The following is a 13,016-nucleotide window of genomic DNA, read 5'->3' on the forward strand; positions in this document are numbered from 1 at the left end:
GTCTCTTAACCAGCTCCTTTACCATGTGTCTATCCAGCCCTTTCTATCTAGTTGTGAAAAACAGTTCAAGGAAGGTTATTCCTTGTAGGCTGTGGAGCTCCTTGGAAGCAATCAGGACTCAACTAGCAGTTGAGAAGTGCGTTTTGTTTCCTATTGACACAGGATCCAGGTTATTTTGTTTCATCGCACTTAACATTTCTGCCTGTTTGCCACTAGTTCAGGTGGGAATTTGGTGCACATGAGCTATAGCATTCAGTTCCTGGAATGGAAAAACAGTTTGATTTTAAGCAGAATGATCCGAGTCCCCAGTGGCTGATGAGGGAACTGGCAGGGCTGGGAAGCTGGGCAGGAACCTTCCGCATACAGGTCTTCCCTTAGAAATACTGGTTTTCACACGTGTCCAGTCTTCATTGGGAGGCACTCTAGGAAGCAGAGAAAGTGCATGCCTGATTCAGAACATGGAAAAAAATAAGAAAGCTGAAAAAAAAAGCTATCTTTCTTTTTCAGGTGCTCAGTGAGATCTGCCTATTTTTAATACACTCCATTCCAATTAGCTACAGCAGACTTGAAGATTGAAGAAAATTATGGCAAGAATCATGGCTCCTGAGTGGTTTTGCATTTCATTGATCCCTTGGGAGTAGTTGGTGCTGAGCCCATGAACCTCTGATGCTGAGAGGAGTCTGAAGAAACTTCTCAAGAAGTTCAAGTCAGAAGCACATCCTTAAGTTTCTTGGAGGGTTAATGGGTCCCACTGTGGTTCATTACCAAGCAAAGCCTCCCCGGGGGCTGATTAGAGCAGAGAGTTTGAAGTCGTGATTGCAGATAGGAAAAGGCAAGGTGCAGGTTCCTCTGATGCCAGGTCAATCCTTCATGTGTGTTAACAAGCAGAATGACCAAATAGAGGTGCCCAGTCCCTGAGTACGGACATCCTTTCCACCATGCTTTGCCCAAGGCTTTTGGTTGGAGCAGTGTGTGGGTGGGAGTGTTCAAGGCCTAGGGCAGGACACTGATACAGGACACCTTGTGTGCCTGGGGGAAAGCAGGGAAGAAGGCCCTGTTGCCAGAAGGAAGAAGTTTTTTCTTCTAAGTCTCAATGGCAGAGACACCAGCCATGGCCAAGAGAACACAGACCTAGTTCCTGAGGAGGTTTTTGGTGGTGGCCCTGCCCTCGGCTGTCTCCCCTTTGGGCTGTCCCACATTTTCCCATGCCTGTGCCTGTTTCCCTGCAGCTTGTAGACACCCAGGCTGCTTCCTCACCTTGTTCTTGCCCCAGCATCTCTCCAGCTTTTCCCATATTTCTCTGTCCTTGGTGACTCTTCTTTGAAACAATAAGGCATGAGTTGATCTCAGGTCCCCTCCAGGTGACCTCTTGCACCACAACACTGCTCTTAAGTGACATTTCTCTTTTCTTCAAGTCAAGTCTGTACCTCAAGCTTCAGTTTGTGACTCTTCCCCTTCTCCGTTTCTTTCCCATTATATGAACAAATTCCATCATTTCTGAAACCACCCTGCAGGCAGTCCCAGGCTCCTGCTCTCTTTCCATTAGCTGTAGCACTTCAGCAGGCTAAAGAAGGTCATGGTCCTCAGCTTCTCCATGCAGCTCATGTGCTGACCAGGCCTGTAAAAGCAACCTCACCCCAGCAGAAGGGCCTGACTCTGGGGCAGGCAGTTCAGGTATTGACCCATAGGACAAAAAAAAAAAAAAAAAAAAAAAAATCAGGAGAAGCCTTAACTTTGCACTGAACAAACCCAAATCCTCTCCCCACAGGGGGTAAGTGGTACTCCAGCCCCCAGCCACCTTGGAGACCTGACACTGAACTCACTTCATGTGATGAGCAGAGTTCTTCTACAGAGGGTCCTAAATGCAGTTTCTAGAGGTACTCTAAAAAGTACAGAGTAGGGACTCCAGTTCATGCAGTCGAGGACACTGTGACCTCCAGAGCAGGTTGCTGGCTCATATGCAACTCTCTGCCCACAAAGGTCCTTCTCCAAAGAGCTGCTGCCCAGCCGGACATTCCCCAGCCCATATCACTGCAAGGCTTGGTCTGTCCTAAGGGCAGGACCTGGTTTTTGTCCTTATTGAAACACCATCCCTACAAAGTAGACAATGCTATCCTGTGTAGCCAAGTTGATCTCCCAAGGCGTGTTCTGCTTTTAATGAGCATCGGAATGGACCATCCTTTTGCTGGGTGGCTGTGCTCCTTAAAGACCTGCCGGATTTCCTAAGCTCCACCACCCTTCAGATAGCCGGATTCCCCCAAGGGGAGGGAGCCTACACAAGCTCTCACCCAGACCTTGATCCATCCCATGCAAGAGCTCCTTCCATCTGAGTTTTCCCTTCACATCAAGGACATCCAGCCCATCAGCTTTCTTCCTGCAGAGCTTGTCCTCTGCCATCGCAGCCCTCTAGTCATGTGAGTGGTCTCAAAGAATCTCCGTTATTCCAACCGTGTTTCAGTGCAGTGACAGCTTTTACCTCTCCCTTTGCTCTCCTCTGTGCCCCAGTCTGCATGCACTTGTGTGCGATATAGGGGTTGGAAAGCCTCAACTGAGGCACAAGGAAGAGGTCTGCAATGGAGAAACCTGTTACCAAGAGCCAAGGACACGATGTGTGCAATGGCCCCACTTGACAGCAGTGACTTGCTCGTGTAGAGAGCACTTGTCAGGGCTATGCTGAAAGAAGGTTCCCACAAAGAGAGAAAAGTCTGGAATGCCCAAGGCCAGGGAGAAACAGGAGAGGGATTTGCCTCCTAGGGGTAATTAAAGGCAACTTGGGCCTGTGACAGAAGTGAACCCTCTCCAGGAAGGACAAGGTGCCACTGAAGAAGTACCTGGACCTGGGCAGGCTGTGATTTACCACACGGAGGTCATCGTTAGCCCATTTCCTTCATGTAAGGGTGTGAAGACTTTCCGGAGAAGGAGAGCTACAAGATTTTAAGGGTGAGGCTACTAGAGAAGAGACCTCTTTCCACCATTGGATGACAGGAGCAAGGGCAGTGTTAGTGATGTTCAGAGGGTGACCCTCTCCTGCCAAGGCTGGACAACCCAGCTCTGTTTCCCCCTGGCCCTGGGCTCTGCAGGCTTTGCTCTCTTAGTGGGAATCTCCTCTCACCATCGCATTGCCACCTGCTCTCCATGACAGCATGCCTGTGCTCTGAAGTGCAGCCACCAGAAACGCTGTGTCCTTGGCCCTTGGTAGAACAAGTTTCACCATCACCAACCTGTTCTCGGCGCCACAGCTGAGGCTTTGCAATGGAAACATGCACAAGTGCATAAAGCTTGGGGCAGAGAGCGGAGCAGATGGAGGTGCCCATCTGACTGAGAAATATTGCTGAGGTGTAGTGGAGTCTCACACATGATTCTACATCTCATACAGTAGCAGGGTAGGAGATCTTCAGGAGTGGGCAGAGGATGATGAGCAAGGGGGCGGCCCTTAGTGTGAAGGGGCAGCTCAGATGTGTGGAGCTCTTTGAACATGAGGGCTAGGGCCTGGGTTCAAGCTTGTAGGTGACAAGGGTGAGAGCACAGTGGGAGTGACCAAGAACCCAGGCAGGGTGAGGAGGTGGGTACAGTCCCCTTTAAGCAATGTGAACAAGTGTGTGGCTCAAAGGGCACCCCATGTGCACACAGCCTACCAGCACTGGCTGCAAAGTTGTGGGAATAGCTGTTCCTGGGGACTGGCTGGCTCCTGCAATGAGCTCCCAGAAGCTGGGAGAGGGCCGAGGAGGGAGCAGTGCCCTGGTCTCCGCCACATGTCAGCACCTTCACCTCGCAAACCACAGGAGGACTCACGTCCTTCCTCCCCGCACTCCTCCCAGCAGACAACTCCTTCCAAACAGGCTGAGGGAGCCCGAGGCCTCCTTGTCCACCCAGAGGACACGTCCCAGATGGACTCCCATCAACACTGCCAGCTGCTTGTTCCCAAGTGCCTGTCCCAGGAATCGTTCTCTGGAGGGGACTGCTCACTTGTCCCAGCCACAGGCAGGGCAGTGCCAAGAGGATGGCACCAGGCCTGTTCTTCCAACATTCCTTTGGACAAGCGGCTTGTGAGGAGCAGGAATGGACAGATCCCATGGGTGTCCCTGCACCAGCTGTAGGGAGCAGCCTGGGGACGTGGTTGAGTTCAGCACCAAGAAAGTGTGGGTGCAGCAGCAGGGCTGGTCATCACTGGTGCTGGTGGGGCAGAGGTGGGAGAGCTCCTGGCAGGTTCCCTTCTCCCAAGCGGAACACGGGGGCTTCCATGTGTGCCCATCCCTGCACCCGCACACGGCTCCCTGGCTCCACTGTGCAGACAGCACCCAGGGCAGGGTGCTCAGCCCTGGGGAAATGTCCCTCTGACATGGTCCCCATGACAGCCCGCACTGCCCTGTCCCCCCACAAACCCTGCTGGGCCCAGCCTTGTTGTACCACGTTGGGGTTGGTGCAGAGCCGTCCTTGGTCTCTGAGCTGGGAGGGAGGCTGGGCAGGGCCGGCTGCTCCTCTGGCTACTGGCACCGAGGCCAGCAGGAAGGAGCTGCCCAGGCAGCCAAACACTGACACTGAAGGTGACCTCAGTGACTCTCCAGGCTCCCTTCCCTGGGCTTCCTGGGTCCCCACTGCCTCTTGTAGCACTGCAGAGCTCTCCCTAGCGTAGACTTTCGTTGTTTTTGCCCTTTCCATTTGGGTGGCTCCCCTTGGGTTTCTGAAGCTCCATTCACTGCTAGAAACATGGTGCCCTTGGAGATGCCCTGTGCTCTCCTGGAGGCTCTATATCCATCTTCAGCCCTGTCACATGGAAGATAGTGCTTGGCCATTCACCATCTGGAGGAGCTGTGAGCATCCGCAGTGGAACTGAATCCAACCCTCCTTCCCTAACACATCATATATGAGATCATTGCTGGAGGTCCTGGAAAGCCCTGAGAAAAAAACAGATACTTTGATGGCAAAAGTCCCTGAGCACATTTTAGAATCTGACTTTGGAAGGAGAGGCCAACCTTCAAGTACTGCAGTGAGGAAATCCACTTTTATTTGAGCGAAGCCAGGACTGACACAGAAACGCAAGGACAGACATATTTACAGCAGGTATGGCAATTACACAGAGCTGGATCATGCTTCTGGCAAAGTAGGATGCATTCAAAAACTTATGTAAAAAAAAAAACATTATAAACACAGAGAGAATGCTCAAAGCACAGAACTAGCACAGATGTTCAAATCACAGATGCATTAGGAACCACTTGTTAGAAAGGACAGGGAGCTTATTTCCAGCACCGACTGAGCCAGTTTCATTAGGGCGTTCTTCAGATCCTTGTTCCTCATGCTGTAGATGAGGGGGTTGACCGTTGGAGGCACCACTGCATACAGAACAGCCACCACCAGATCCAGAGCTGGGGAGGAGATTGAGGGGGGTTTCCCGTAGGCAAACGTGCAACTGCTAAGAAACAAGGAGGCCACGGCCAGGTGCGGGATGCACATGGAAAAGGCTTTGTGCCGGCCCTGCTCTGACGGGATCCTCAGCACAGCTCTGAAGATCTGCACGTAGGACACCACAATGAAAATGAAACATGCAAAGAATAAACAAATACTAAACACAAGAAGCCCAACTTCCCTGAGGTAGGAGTCTGAGCAGGAGAGCTTGAGGATCTGGGGGATCTCACAGAAGAACTGCTCTACCACATTGCCTTGGCAGAGGGGTAGGGAAAATGTGTTCCCAGTGTGCAGGAGAGCATGGAGAAAGCCACTGGCCCAAGCAGCTGCTCCCATTTTGACACAAGCTCTGCTGTCCATGAGGGTCCCATAGTGCAGGGGTCTGCAGATGGCAACGTAGCGGTCATAGGCCATGACTGTGAGGAGAGAAAACTCTGCTGAAAACAAGAATGCTACCAGGAAGACCTGGGTAACACATCCTGAGTAGGAAATGATCCTGTTGTTCCACAGGGAATTGGCCATGGATTTGGGAAGAGTTGTGGAGATGGAGCCAAGGTCAAGATGGGAGAGGTTGAAGAGGAAGAAGTACATGGGGTTGTGGAGGTGGTGGTCGCAGGCTACAGCTGTGATGATGAGGCCGTTGGCCAGGAGGGCAGCCAGGTAGATGGCCAGGAAGAGCGAGAAGTGCAAGAGCTGCAGCTCCCGCCTGTCTGAGAATGGCAGGAGGAGGAACTCGTTGAGGGAGCTGCTGTTGGACATTAGCTCCCTCCAGGCATGTGGGACTGTCTAAAGAATAGAAGATATGGAGTAGTTAAGATAAACTTTTGAATATAAAACCCCCAAAGTCATTCAGTTGTCCGACACCTTCCTCCATTACCTCCCTTTAGTAAGAGTATCTTAGTGCAGTTTATCTTGTTTATCTATTAGTCTTGTTCCCATCTGTCCTGTACTCATGTCTCCTTGAGCTAGAAGATCATCATGTTCATTATGCTGCCCTCAAAGGAGACCAGGCTCTGCTGATAGCAGAGCTGTGCAGTTTCAAAGTGTCCATCTCCAAATTTCTCACCCTTTCTCCCCACACCTAAGGGAGGTCTCCACGCTCCCATTCTAGCCACACAGGGCTCATTTCAGCTGCTCACGGACAGCCTCCCACCACCACCTCCATACCCTCAGCATCTCAGCAGCTTCCTCACACATTGCTCAGATATCACAGAATGGCCATGAGACAGCAGAGCCTTTCTGGAGGGCAGGTGGCAACCTGGCAGGATGCCACAGGGAAACAACCAAAGGAGCGTTAGCACTGAAGAAGGGCTCTCCTTAAGGGAGAGTCAGTGCAATTCCTTGGCTCACAGGCTGCGTTTCCAGGAGCTCCACAGGACAAAAGATGGCTTGAGAAACCTCACTCCCATGCAGACCCCTCTGTTCCACAACCTGTAGCATCAATGTCTGAACTGCAGCTGAAAACATCCAGCTGCAGAAAGCTGAGGGCAAGAACAGGAAAAGCATGGACGGGAGGGGAACCAAGGAGCAACACCATCAATGTGCTGCCAAGGGAGGCAAGGACAGGGACAGAGAGGCCTTCTGGAAAACTTTCACTTTACTGGCTGGGTATGTCACCTCTCCGAGGGGGACGTCGCAGGGCAGTCCCTCTTAGCCCTCTGGTGGGGTGGCAGGCAATGACCTGTGGCAGGAGAGCTGCCCCTCTCCTCTGCTGCAGGTCTGTCTGCACAGGAGGAGGCTCCTGCCCTGCACCCCCTGCCCCTTCCCTGCCCATCTCTGCTGCCTGCAGCTGTCCCTGCCACAAGCTCTTCCTCTATCCCGGTGTCCTGTCCCTGCCGTTGCTCACAGATCCCATATGGTATCACCCTCTGTGTGCTCAGTTCTGCCCTACAGAAACATCTGGGCCATGTCCAGGGGCAGCTCTGCAGTTGCAGATCCTAAGGAGTCGATCACATGAGATCCTATGAGTCCACAAAGATGATATGGATGGTACCTGTAGGCTAAGGTGGGCATTAAGCAGCTTTCTGAGGCTTCTCACAGACCTATTAATCTCTAGGCATGAAGATCTAGGACTCCCAGTTCCCTGCCAAAACAGAAAACTTGTTCCTTCATTCCCCCTGCAATATTAAGGAGGCTGAAAGAGCAGAGAGAGGAAGGAAAGCTCCTTCCCTTCCAAGTGGCCCTTCTGATCTTGCTCCCGTAAAGGACCCCTCGCACATGCCCTGTGTATGAGCTGGAGCTGTGAGCAGACTTCACTCTGCAGCAGCCTCTTAGCAGCAGAATGAACCTGCCCTGACGGGTGTCTGTCTCCCCACGCAGCGCTTCCCCGCAGCGCTGTGGGGAGCACCCTGGGCAGTGCTGCCCCTCGCAGGCTGCAGAGTCACTGTCCCAGGCACACAGCACCCTGGGCCTGGGGGATGCTGCTCTCAATCACAGCCCGTGCGGAGCTGGGTGCAGACCATGGCTTCATACCCCCCATCTTCCCTAAGAAAAGGGAACAGGATGCCCTGTCCCTGTGAGCGTGTGGCAGGGAATCCCTGCTCTGAAGCATCTCCTCCTCCTGCTAAACCCTGCATATTCCAGGAGAGAGACCATTAAAATCCCAATCCATGATTACATGCACTGAGTTCAGAAGAGCCCTCCAGAAACCTCAGCAGCATTGCCCTGCAGACAGAGACTCACTGTTTCAAGGGCTGTGAAGATTCCCCCACAATGAGCTCTGCTCTGTCCTCCCGCTCCACACTGCCGTTCCCCTCTCGCTGCCTTCTCTCCTCTGCTGTCCGCAGCAGCAGGCAGTGCCCGCAGCCCTGCTGCTCTTGGCACAGGAGCTGCTCCTGCACTCGGCTGTCTCTGGGCAGTGCTGCCAGGCTGCCACGAGCTGCCTCCGTCCCAGGAGCCTGGCCCCGCTCAGGAGCAGAGGCCCAGCTGAACTCACCAATTTCTCTATCCCTTGTGCTCCCTCCTCCTGGGAAATGTGCATGAAGTAAGTAACTTGTTGTCCTTTCCTTAATGAATGGAGAAAAAAAGGATTCCAAAATTGCCGTCTGTTTCATCAGAGGATGACTATCTATGAAAGTTGGACTTGTCCCACTCTGGAAGGCCCTAGTTAGGAAGCCCCTAATAGGCAGGACACCCAGAAAGGGGCAAGAAGGGGGCACTACGCGAGCACCATAATACAATGCAGTATAATGTAGAGACCCTGGCGGATCATTACAGTGCAAAAAGTTCATATAATTCAGTGCAGACATTTAATTCAGTGACATAGAAATAGGCTGCAGGGCCAAGATAGATGTCTGGCTTGTCCAGCATAACCAGATGACTCCTCTAGGAGGCACAGCCTGGGATCTATGGCAAACCATGTCCAATCCCTGCTACAGCTGAGCGTGCTTCATAAGTGGGAGAGGCACCTCACACCAAGGGGTCTGCACTGGTCTCTGCTCTCCTAAAAGCTTCTCGCTTTGTTCCCACGCAACCTCTTTGCACCCTGGAAAACATGATGGGGCTAATGATGGCCCCAGGATTGGTGGATCACAGTTGGCTCAAGCCCAAGGACATCTTCAGGGGCACCTTCTCCTGCCTGGACATGGGCTCACCTCTGTCCCAGGCCCCAGGGTGCTACAAATCAGCTTGGGCAATAAAACCCTCTCCTGTCGTTCCCTCACAGCCCAGCTCTGTTTCTCCCTGGTCTTGGGCACTGCAGCCTTGACTCTCTTAGCGGGAACCTCCTCTCACCATTGCATTGACCCCTGCTCTCCATGCCAGCATGGCTCTGCTCTCAAGTGGGGCCATTGCACACAGTGTCTTTGGCTCTTTGTAACAGGTTTCACCAGGACCAATCTGTCTTCTGTGCCACATCCTGATATTTTGCAGCCCAAATATATGCAAATGCCTGTAGCCTGGCATGGAGACAGAAGCACAAGCTGTCACAGACCCTCAACCTCATTGCAATAACTGAGATGCATTATCACCACTCACACAACTGGAGGCCTGCGCTGCTGGGGTAAAAGCTCTTCAGGGGAGGCTGTGAGGGAAGAGGAGGAGGGGGCAGGTCCTTTGTGTGGAGGGGTAGCTCGGATGTACAAAGAGCTTCCATGGCATGGACAAGGTTTAGGTATGTGCTTGAGGGTAAGCATCAGACGAAGGGTGACATCATGTTGGGAGCTACAGACCATGCAGTCAGGCTGATGGCGTGGATGGCATCTTTAAGCAACATGACAAAGTCTGTGGATCATAGGCCCTGGTTCTTACTGGCAGAACAGGTTGGAAGGCTCTTGAATCCCCCTAACATTCCCTGGAAAGGCAAAGACCAGGATGTAAACAGGCTGTGAGGTTTCTGGAGTGTGGACACCAGATGCAACAGAGAAGTCTCAGTGAAGGTGGAAGATATGCAACAGTTTGGGTAGCAACAGCACATAAAATACCACTACTGTTAATAAAAAATGAAGTGAAAAAAATATTGAAAATATAAATATTAAAAAATAGTGAAGAAACAATGTTCAATATTGGTATGGGATGCTGAGGGAGTCATTTTTTAGAGAACAATGACAATTTCCCCAGGCTGAAACATATCCGTGAAATTATTTTCCTCAGCCTCCTTGAGCGCCTTGTTCCTCGTGCTGTAGATGAGGGGGGTTCCCTGTTGGAGGCACCACCGTGTACAGAACAGCCACTACCAGATCCAGAGCAGGAGAGGAGACATAGGGGACCTCAGGTAGGCAAACATGACAGTGCTAAAGGCAGACAGCAGGCAGGTGTGGGAGACACATGGAAAAGGCTTCATGCCAGCCCTGCTCTCACACAACAGCAAAGATCTGCTCGTAGGATAAGACTGTGAAAATGAAACAATCAAACATCAAACTGGCACTAATAATAAGATGCCTAACTTGGCTGAGGTAGGAGTGTGAGCAGGAGAGCTTGAGGGTCTGAAGGATTTCACACAAGAACTGTCCACAGAGTTGTTTCTACAGAAAGGGGACAGGAACAGATACAGTAGGGCACCTGTAGGAAAGCGATGTCTCACTGCAGTGCTTGCTGGGCAAGTGCCCCAGGTTATGCTGGGTTTCCTACCTCTACACTAATAAATGAATTCCAACACTGACTGTAGGGAAAATCCATCCCGCCTGCATGCACCGTGCTGCAAAAATAGGAGACACATCACACTGAGCTCTGTGCTCTGGTCTCTGAACTCTCATACCCTTCTAGCTCTTCTCCCCTGCATTTCTGCTCACTCTGCCAGATGATATGAACAGGGACTGGGCTGATGAGGGCCTCAGGGTGGATGGACCGCTGGCTGCCCAGGCCTAGGGACTTCTGCAGTAGCACCTTTGCTTTCCCAGAGATTGCTTCAAGAAATCTGCCATCCTGCCCTATCCCTTAGGTTAGGCAGCTGTGATAGTCTCCAGTGGCCCCCGTGCCCACCTACAACCCCTGCACACGCACACCCATGGTCCCTATGGCACTGGCATGGCCCTTGGGTGCCTAGGATCCCTTCGTTATCTCCTTAACCCTCCTTTGTGGACTCAGGGGGCCAGCAAAGGGGCTGCTGGTGCTGTCCATGGGTCAGAGTGGGCAAAGGCACTTCTGGAGCTTCCTTACAACCTGCTGGTCTCTCCATGGGCTTTGGGGACATCAGTCAGTTCCCTTGGGGTGGCCTTTTCTCTGGCACAGTGATGCACAGAACCTGCCTCCAGCAGCAGCATCCCTGCACATCTGGGCATGCACTGATGCAAGAAGGAGAAACATATCCTAAGGATTCATGGTTTAATTCTGCATTTCAGATACCCTAATTCATATTGCTTTCATGTACCCTCATACCGGTTTATTACAAGATGAAATTGGAGAGAATAAATAGCATGGATCTTTCCCACTCTCTCCCTCTTTTTTTTCTCTTCTTTTTCATTTTCTTTTTTCAGTAGGAGCTGGAGGAGGACCTGGAGCTGAGCCCACAGCAGGGCACCAAGACTGCAGGTTGTCACATTTCCTTTGGATGGAGGCTCTTCCCATCTGCTGGCCTGAAGATCATCAACCAGGTGGCCAAGCCGGTGATGAGAGCCTTACACTGGGAGTGACTCAGGGGAGAAGACTCCAGCAAGAGTGAGGAAGTGATGGCCTGGGATGGCAGGGAAAGGGGCAAGTGATGTGGACAAAGGAACCCCTGGAGAGAGCAGTGGGATGCAGGGAGCTCTGCTTAGGGACGGACAGAGAGCCTGTCAGGATTGTAGGGATGAGAATTAGTGGGCAGAGCAACAGAGCTGGCCTTGTGTAGATCTCTACTATGGATCTCTAGAAAGGCATCATGATGGGATCCCCACAGTTTTCACCAAGACATTGTGATAGTATCTTTCTCCATGGTCTCCACCAAGGAATCATGATGGGACCTCCATAGTCCCCACAAAGGCATCATAATGGGGTCTGCCATGGTGTGCAGCAGGGCATGATGATAGGGTCCCCATGGAAACCACCAGGGCTTTGTGATGGCAGTGATAGCATGCCCATAAGGCCATTGTGAGCGGGTGGTCCCCATGGTGACCATGTCCTTGTTGGGGGCCAAGGCCCCAGGTTCCCCACTCTGAGGAGAGCAGCTCCAAGCAGCTCTGAAGGGTAGAGGACCTCAGGAAAGGCAGCCATTAAGTACGCATCTGTCAAGGAGAAGAATGCTCCATACAAACAGTTGTTAAAATTAGGAAACATCTCTGGAGCTCAGCTAGCCTGAAGAAGGAACTGGCATGTGGCCTTCAAGTCAGTAAGGCAGCATGTGGAAAGGGGAAGAAGGGAGAGGCTGCAAAGGAGGAAGTCTGAAATATTGTCCGGTAAAGTAAGGATGGTTTGGGGAAAGCCAAATCTCCCTGCTCCTGCTTCAGTGAGAGGAAAAGAATGAAGAAGGAAAATGTGGGCTCATGGCTGAATGGGACTGGCATTCTAGCAAGTGCAGCCCTGCTTGGCTTCAGTCAACCTTCACCAGCAAGGTGAAGCCTGAGAAATGTCTGAAAGGGGCAACTGGAGAGGTCACTTCTCTGTCCTTGCCCTGGCAAGTGTGTGCCCTGGGCAGACCTGTGGGATTGCCTGGGGTTGGGGCTTGGTTTGAGGGTTTGGTGTTTGGTAAGACAGGATCAAAGGCCTGTGGGATGAAAGAGCACAAAGTCTGAGCACAGGCTGAGATGAGGGTGAGCGTCAGCTCCATGATAACTGCTGTGGGCTGCTCTTTGGGTAGAAGTGGGATGGAGGACAGTCTGTGGCAGAAGACGATCTTCCTCCTGGAGGCACCAAAGCAGGCTCGCTGTTCTTCACTTCCTCAGCAGGGTTTCATGCACTGTGCTATGTAAGATAGAGATGATAGTCCAGAAAAGAGCAAAGGTGCCCTTACCAAAGAACCTCCTAAGAACTAGGAGCCTAGGTTCTTACCAAACAACCTCCTAAGAACTAGAGCCTAGGGCTCTGCTTTTTGCCTTACTTCATGGCCATGGTGAAAGTAGTGCACGAACATGGTGCTGCCAAATTGGAAGAATGAAAATGTATTTCATAATGTTAAAGACTGCCTGATGTTTTGGAAAAGGCAATCTTTGTTATTCCTTGGGAATGATCTCACTTATGACTATAATCTGCTTTAGGGGATA

General features: G+C 51.8%; 1 protein-coding gene across 1 annotated transcript; it reads right to left on the bottom strand.

Annotated features, from left to right (window-relative positions):
- Nucleotides 1–5,202: 5,202 nt before the first annotated feature.
- Nucleotides 5,203–6,162, bottom strand: LOC148595468 (olfactory receptor 14A16-like). Its single transcript, XM_088520621.1, has one exon. The coding sequence runs from the start codon at nt 6,160–6,162 to the stop codon at nt 5,203–5,205; it is 960 nt and encodes a 319-aa protein (XP_088376747.1).
- Nucleotides 6,163–13,016: the final 6,854 nt, after the last annotated feature.

The sequence above is a fragment of the Tinamus guttatus genome, unplaced genomic scaffold (assembly GCF_059628265.1).
Source record: "Tinamus guttatus ecotype Peru unplaced genomic scaffold, ASM5962826v1 Tinamus_guttatus_pri_ptg000095l, whole genome shotgun sequence".
Taxonomy (NCBI): domain Eukaryota; kingdom Metazoa; phylum Chordata; class Aves; order Tinamiformes; family Tinamidae; genus Tinamus; species Tinamus guttatus.

Coding starts and splice junctions, on each gene's coding strand:
- LOC148595468 (XM_088520621.1), bottom strand. CDS start 6,162: ATGTCCAACAGCAGCTCCCTCAACGAGTTCCTCCTCCTGCCATTCTCA.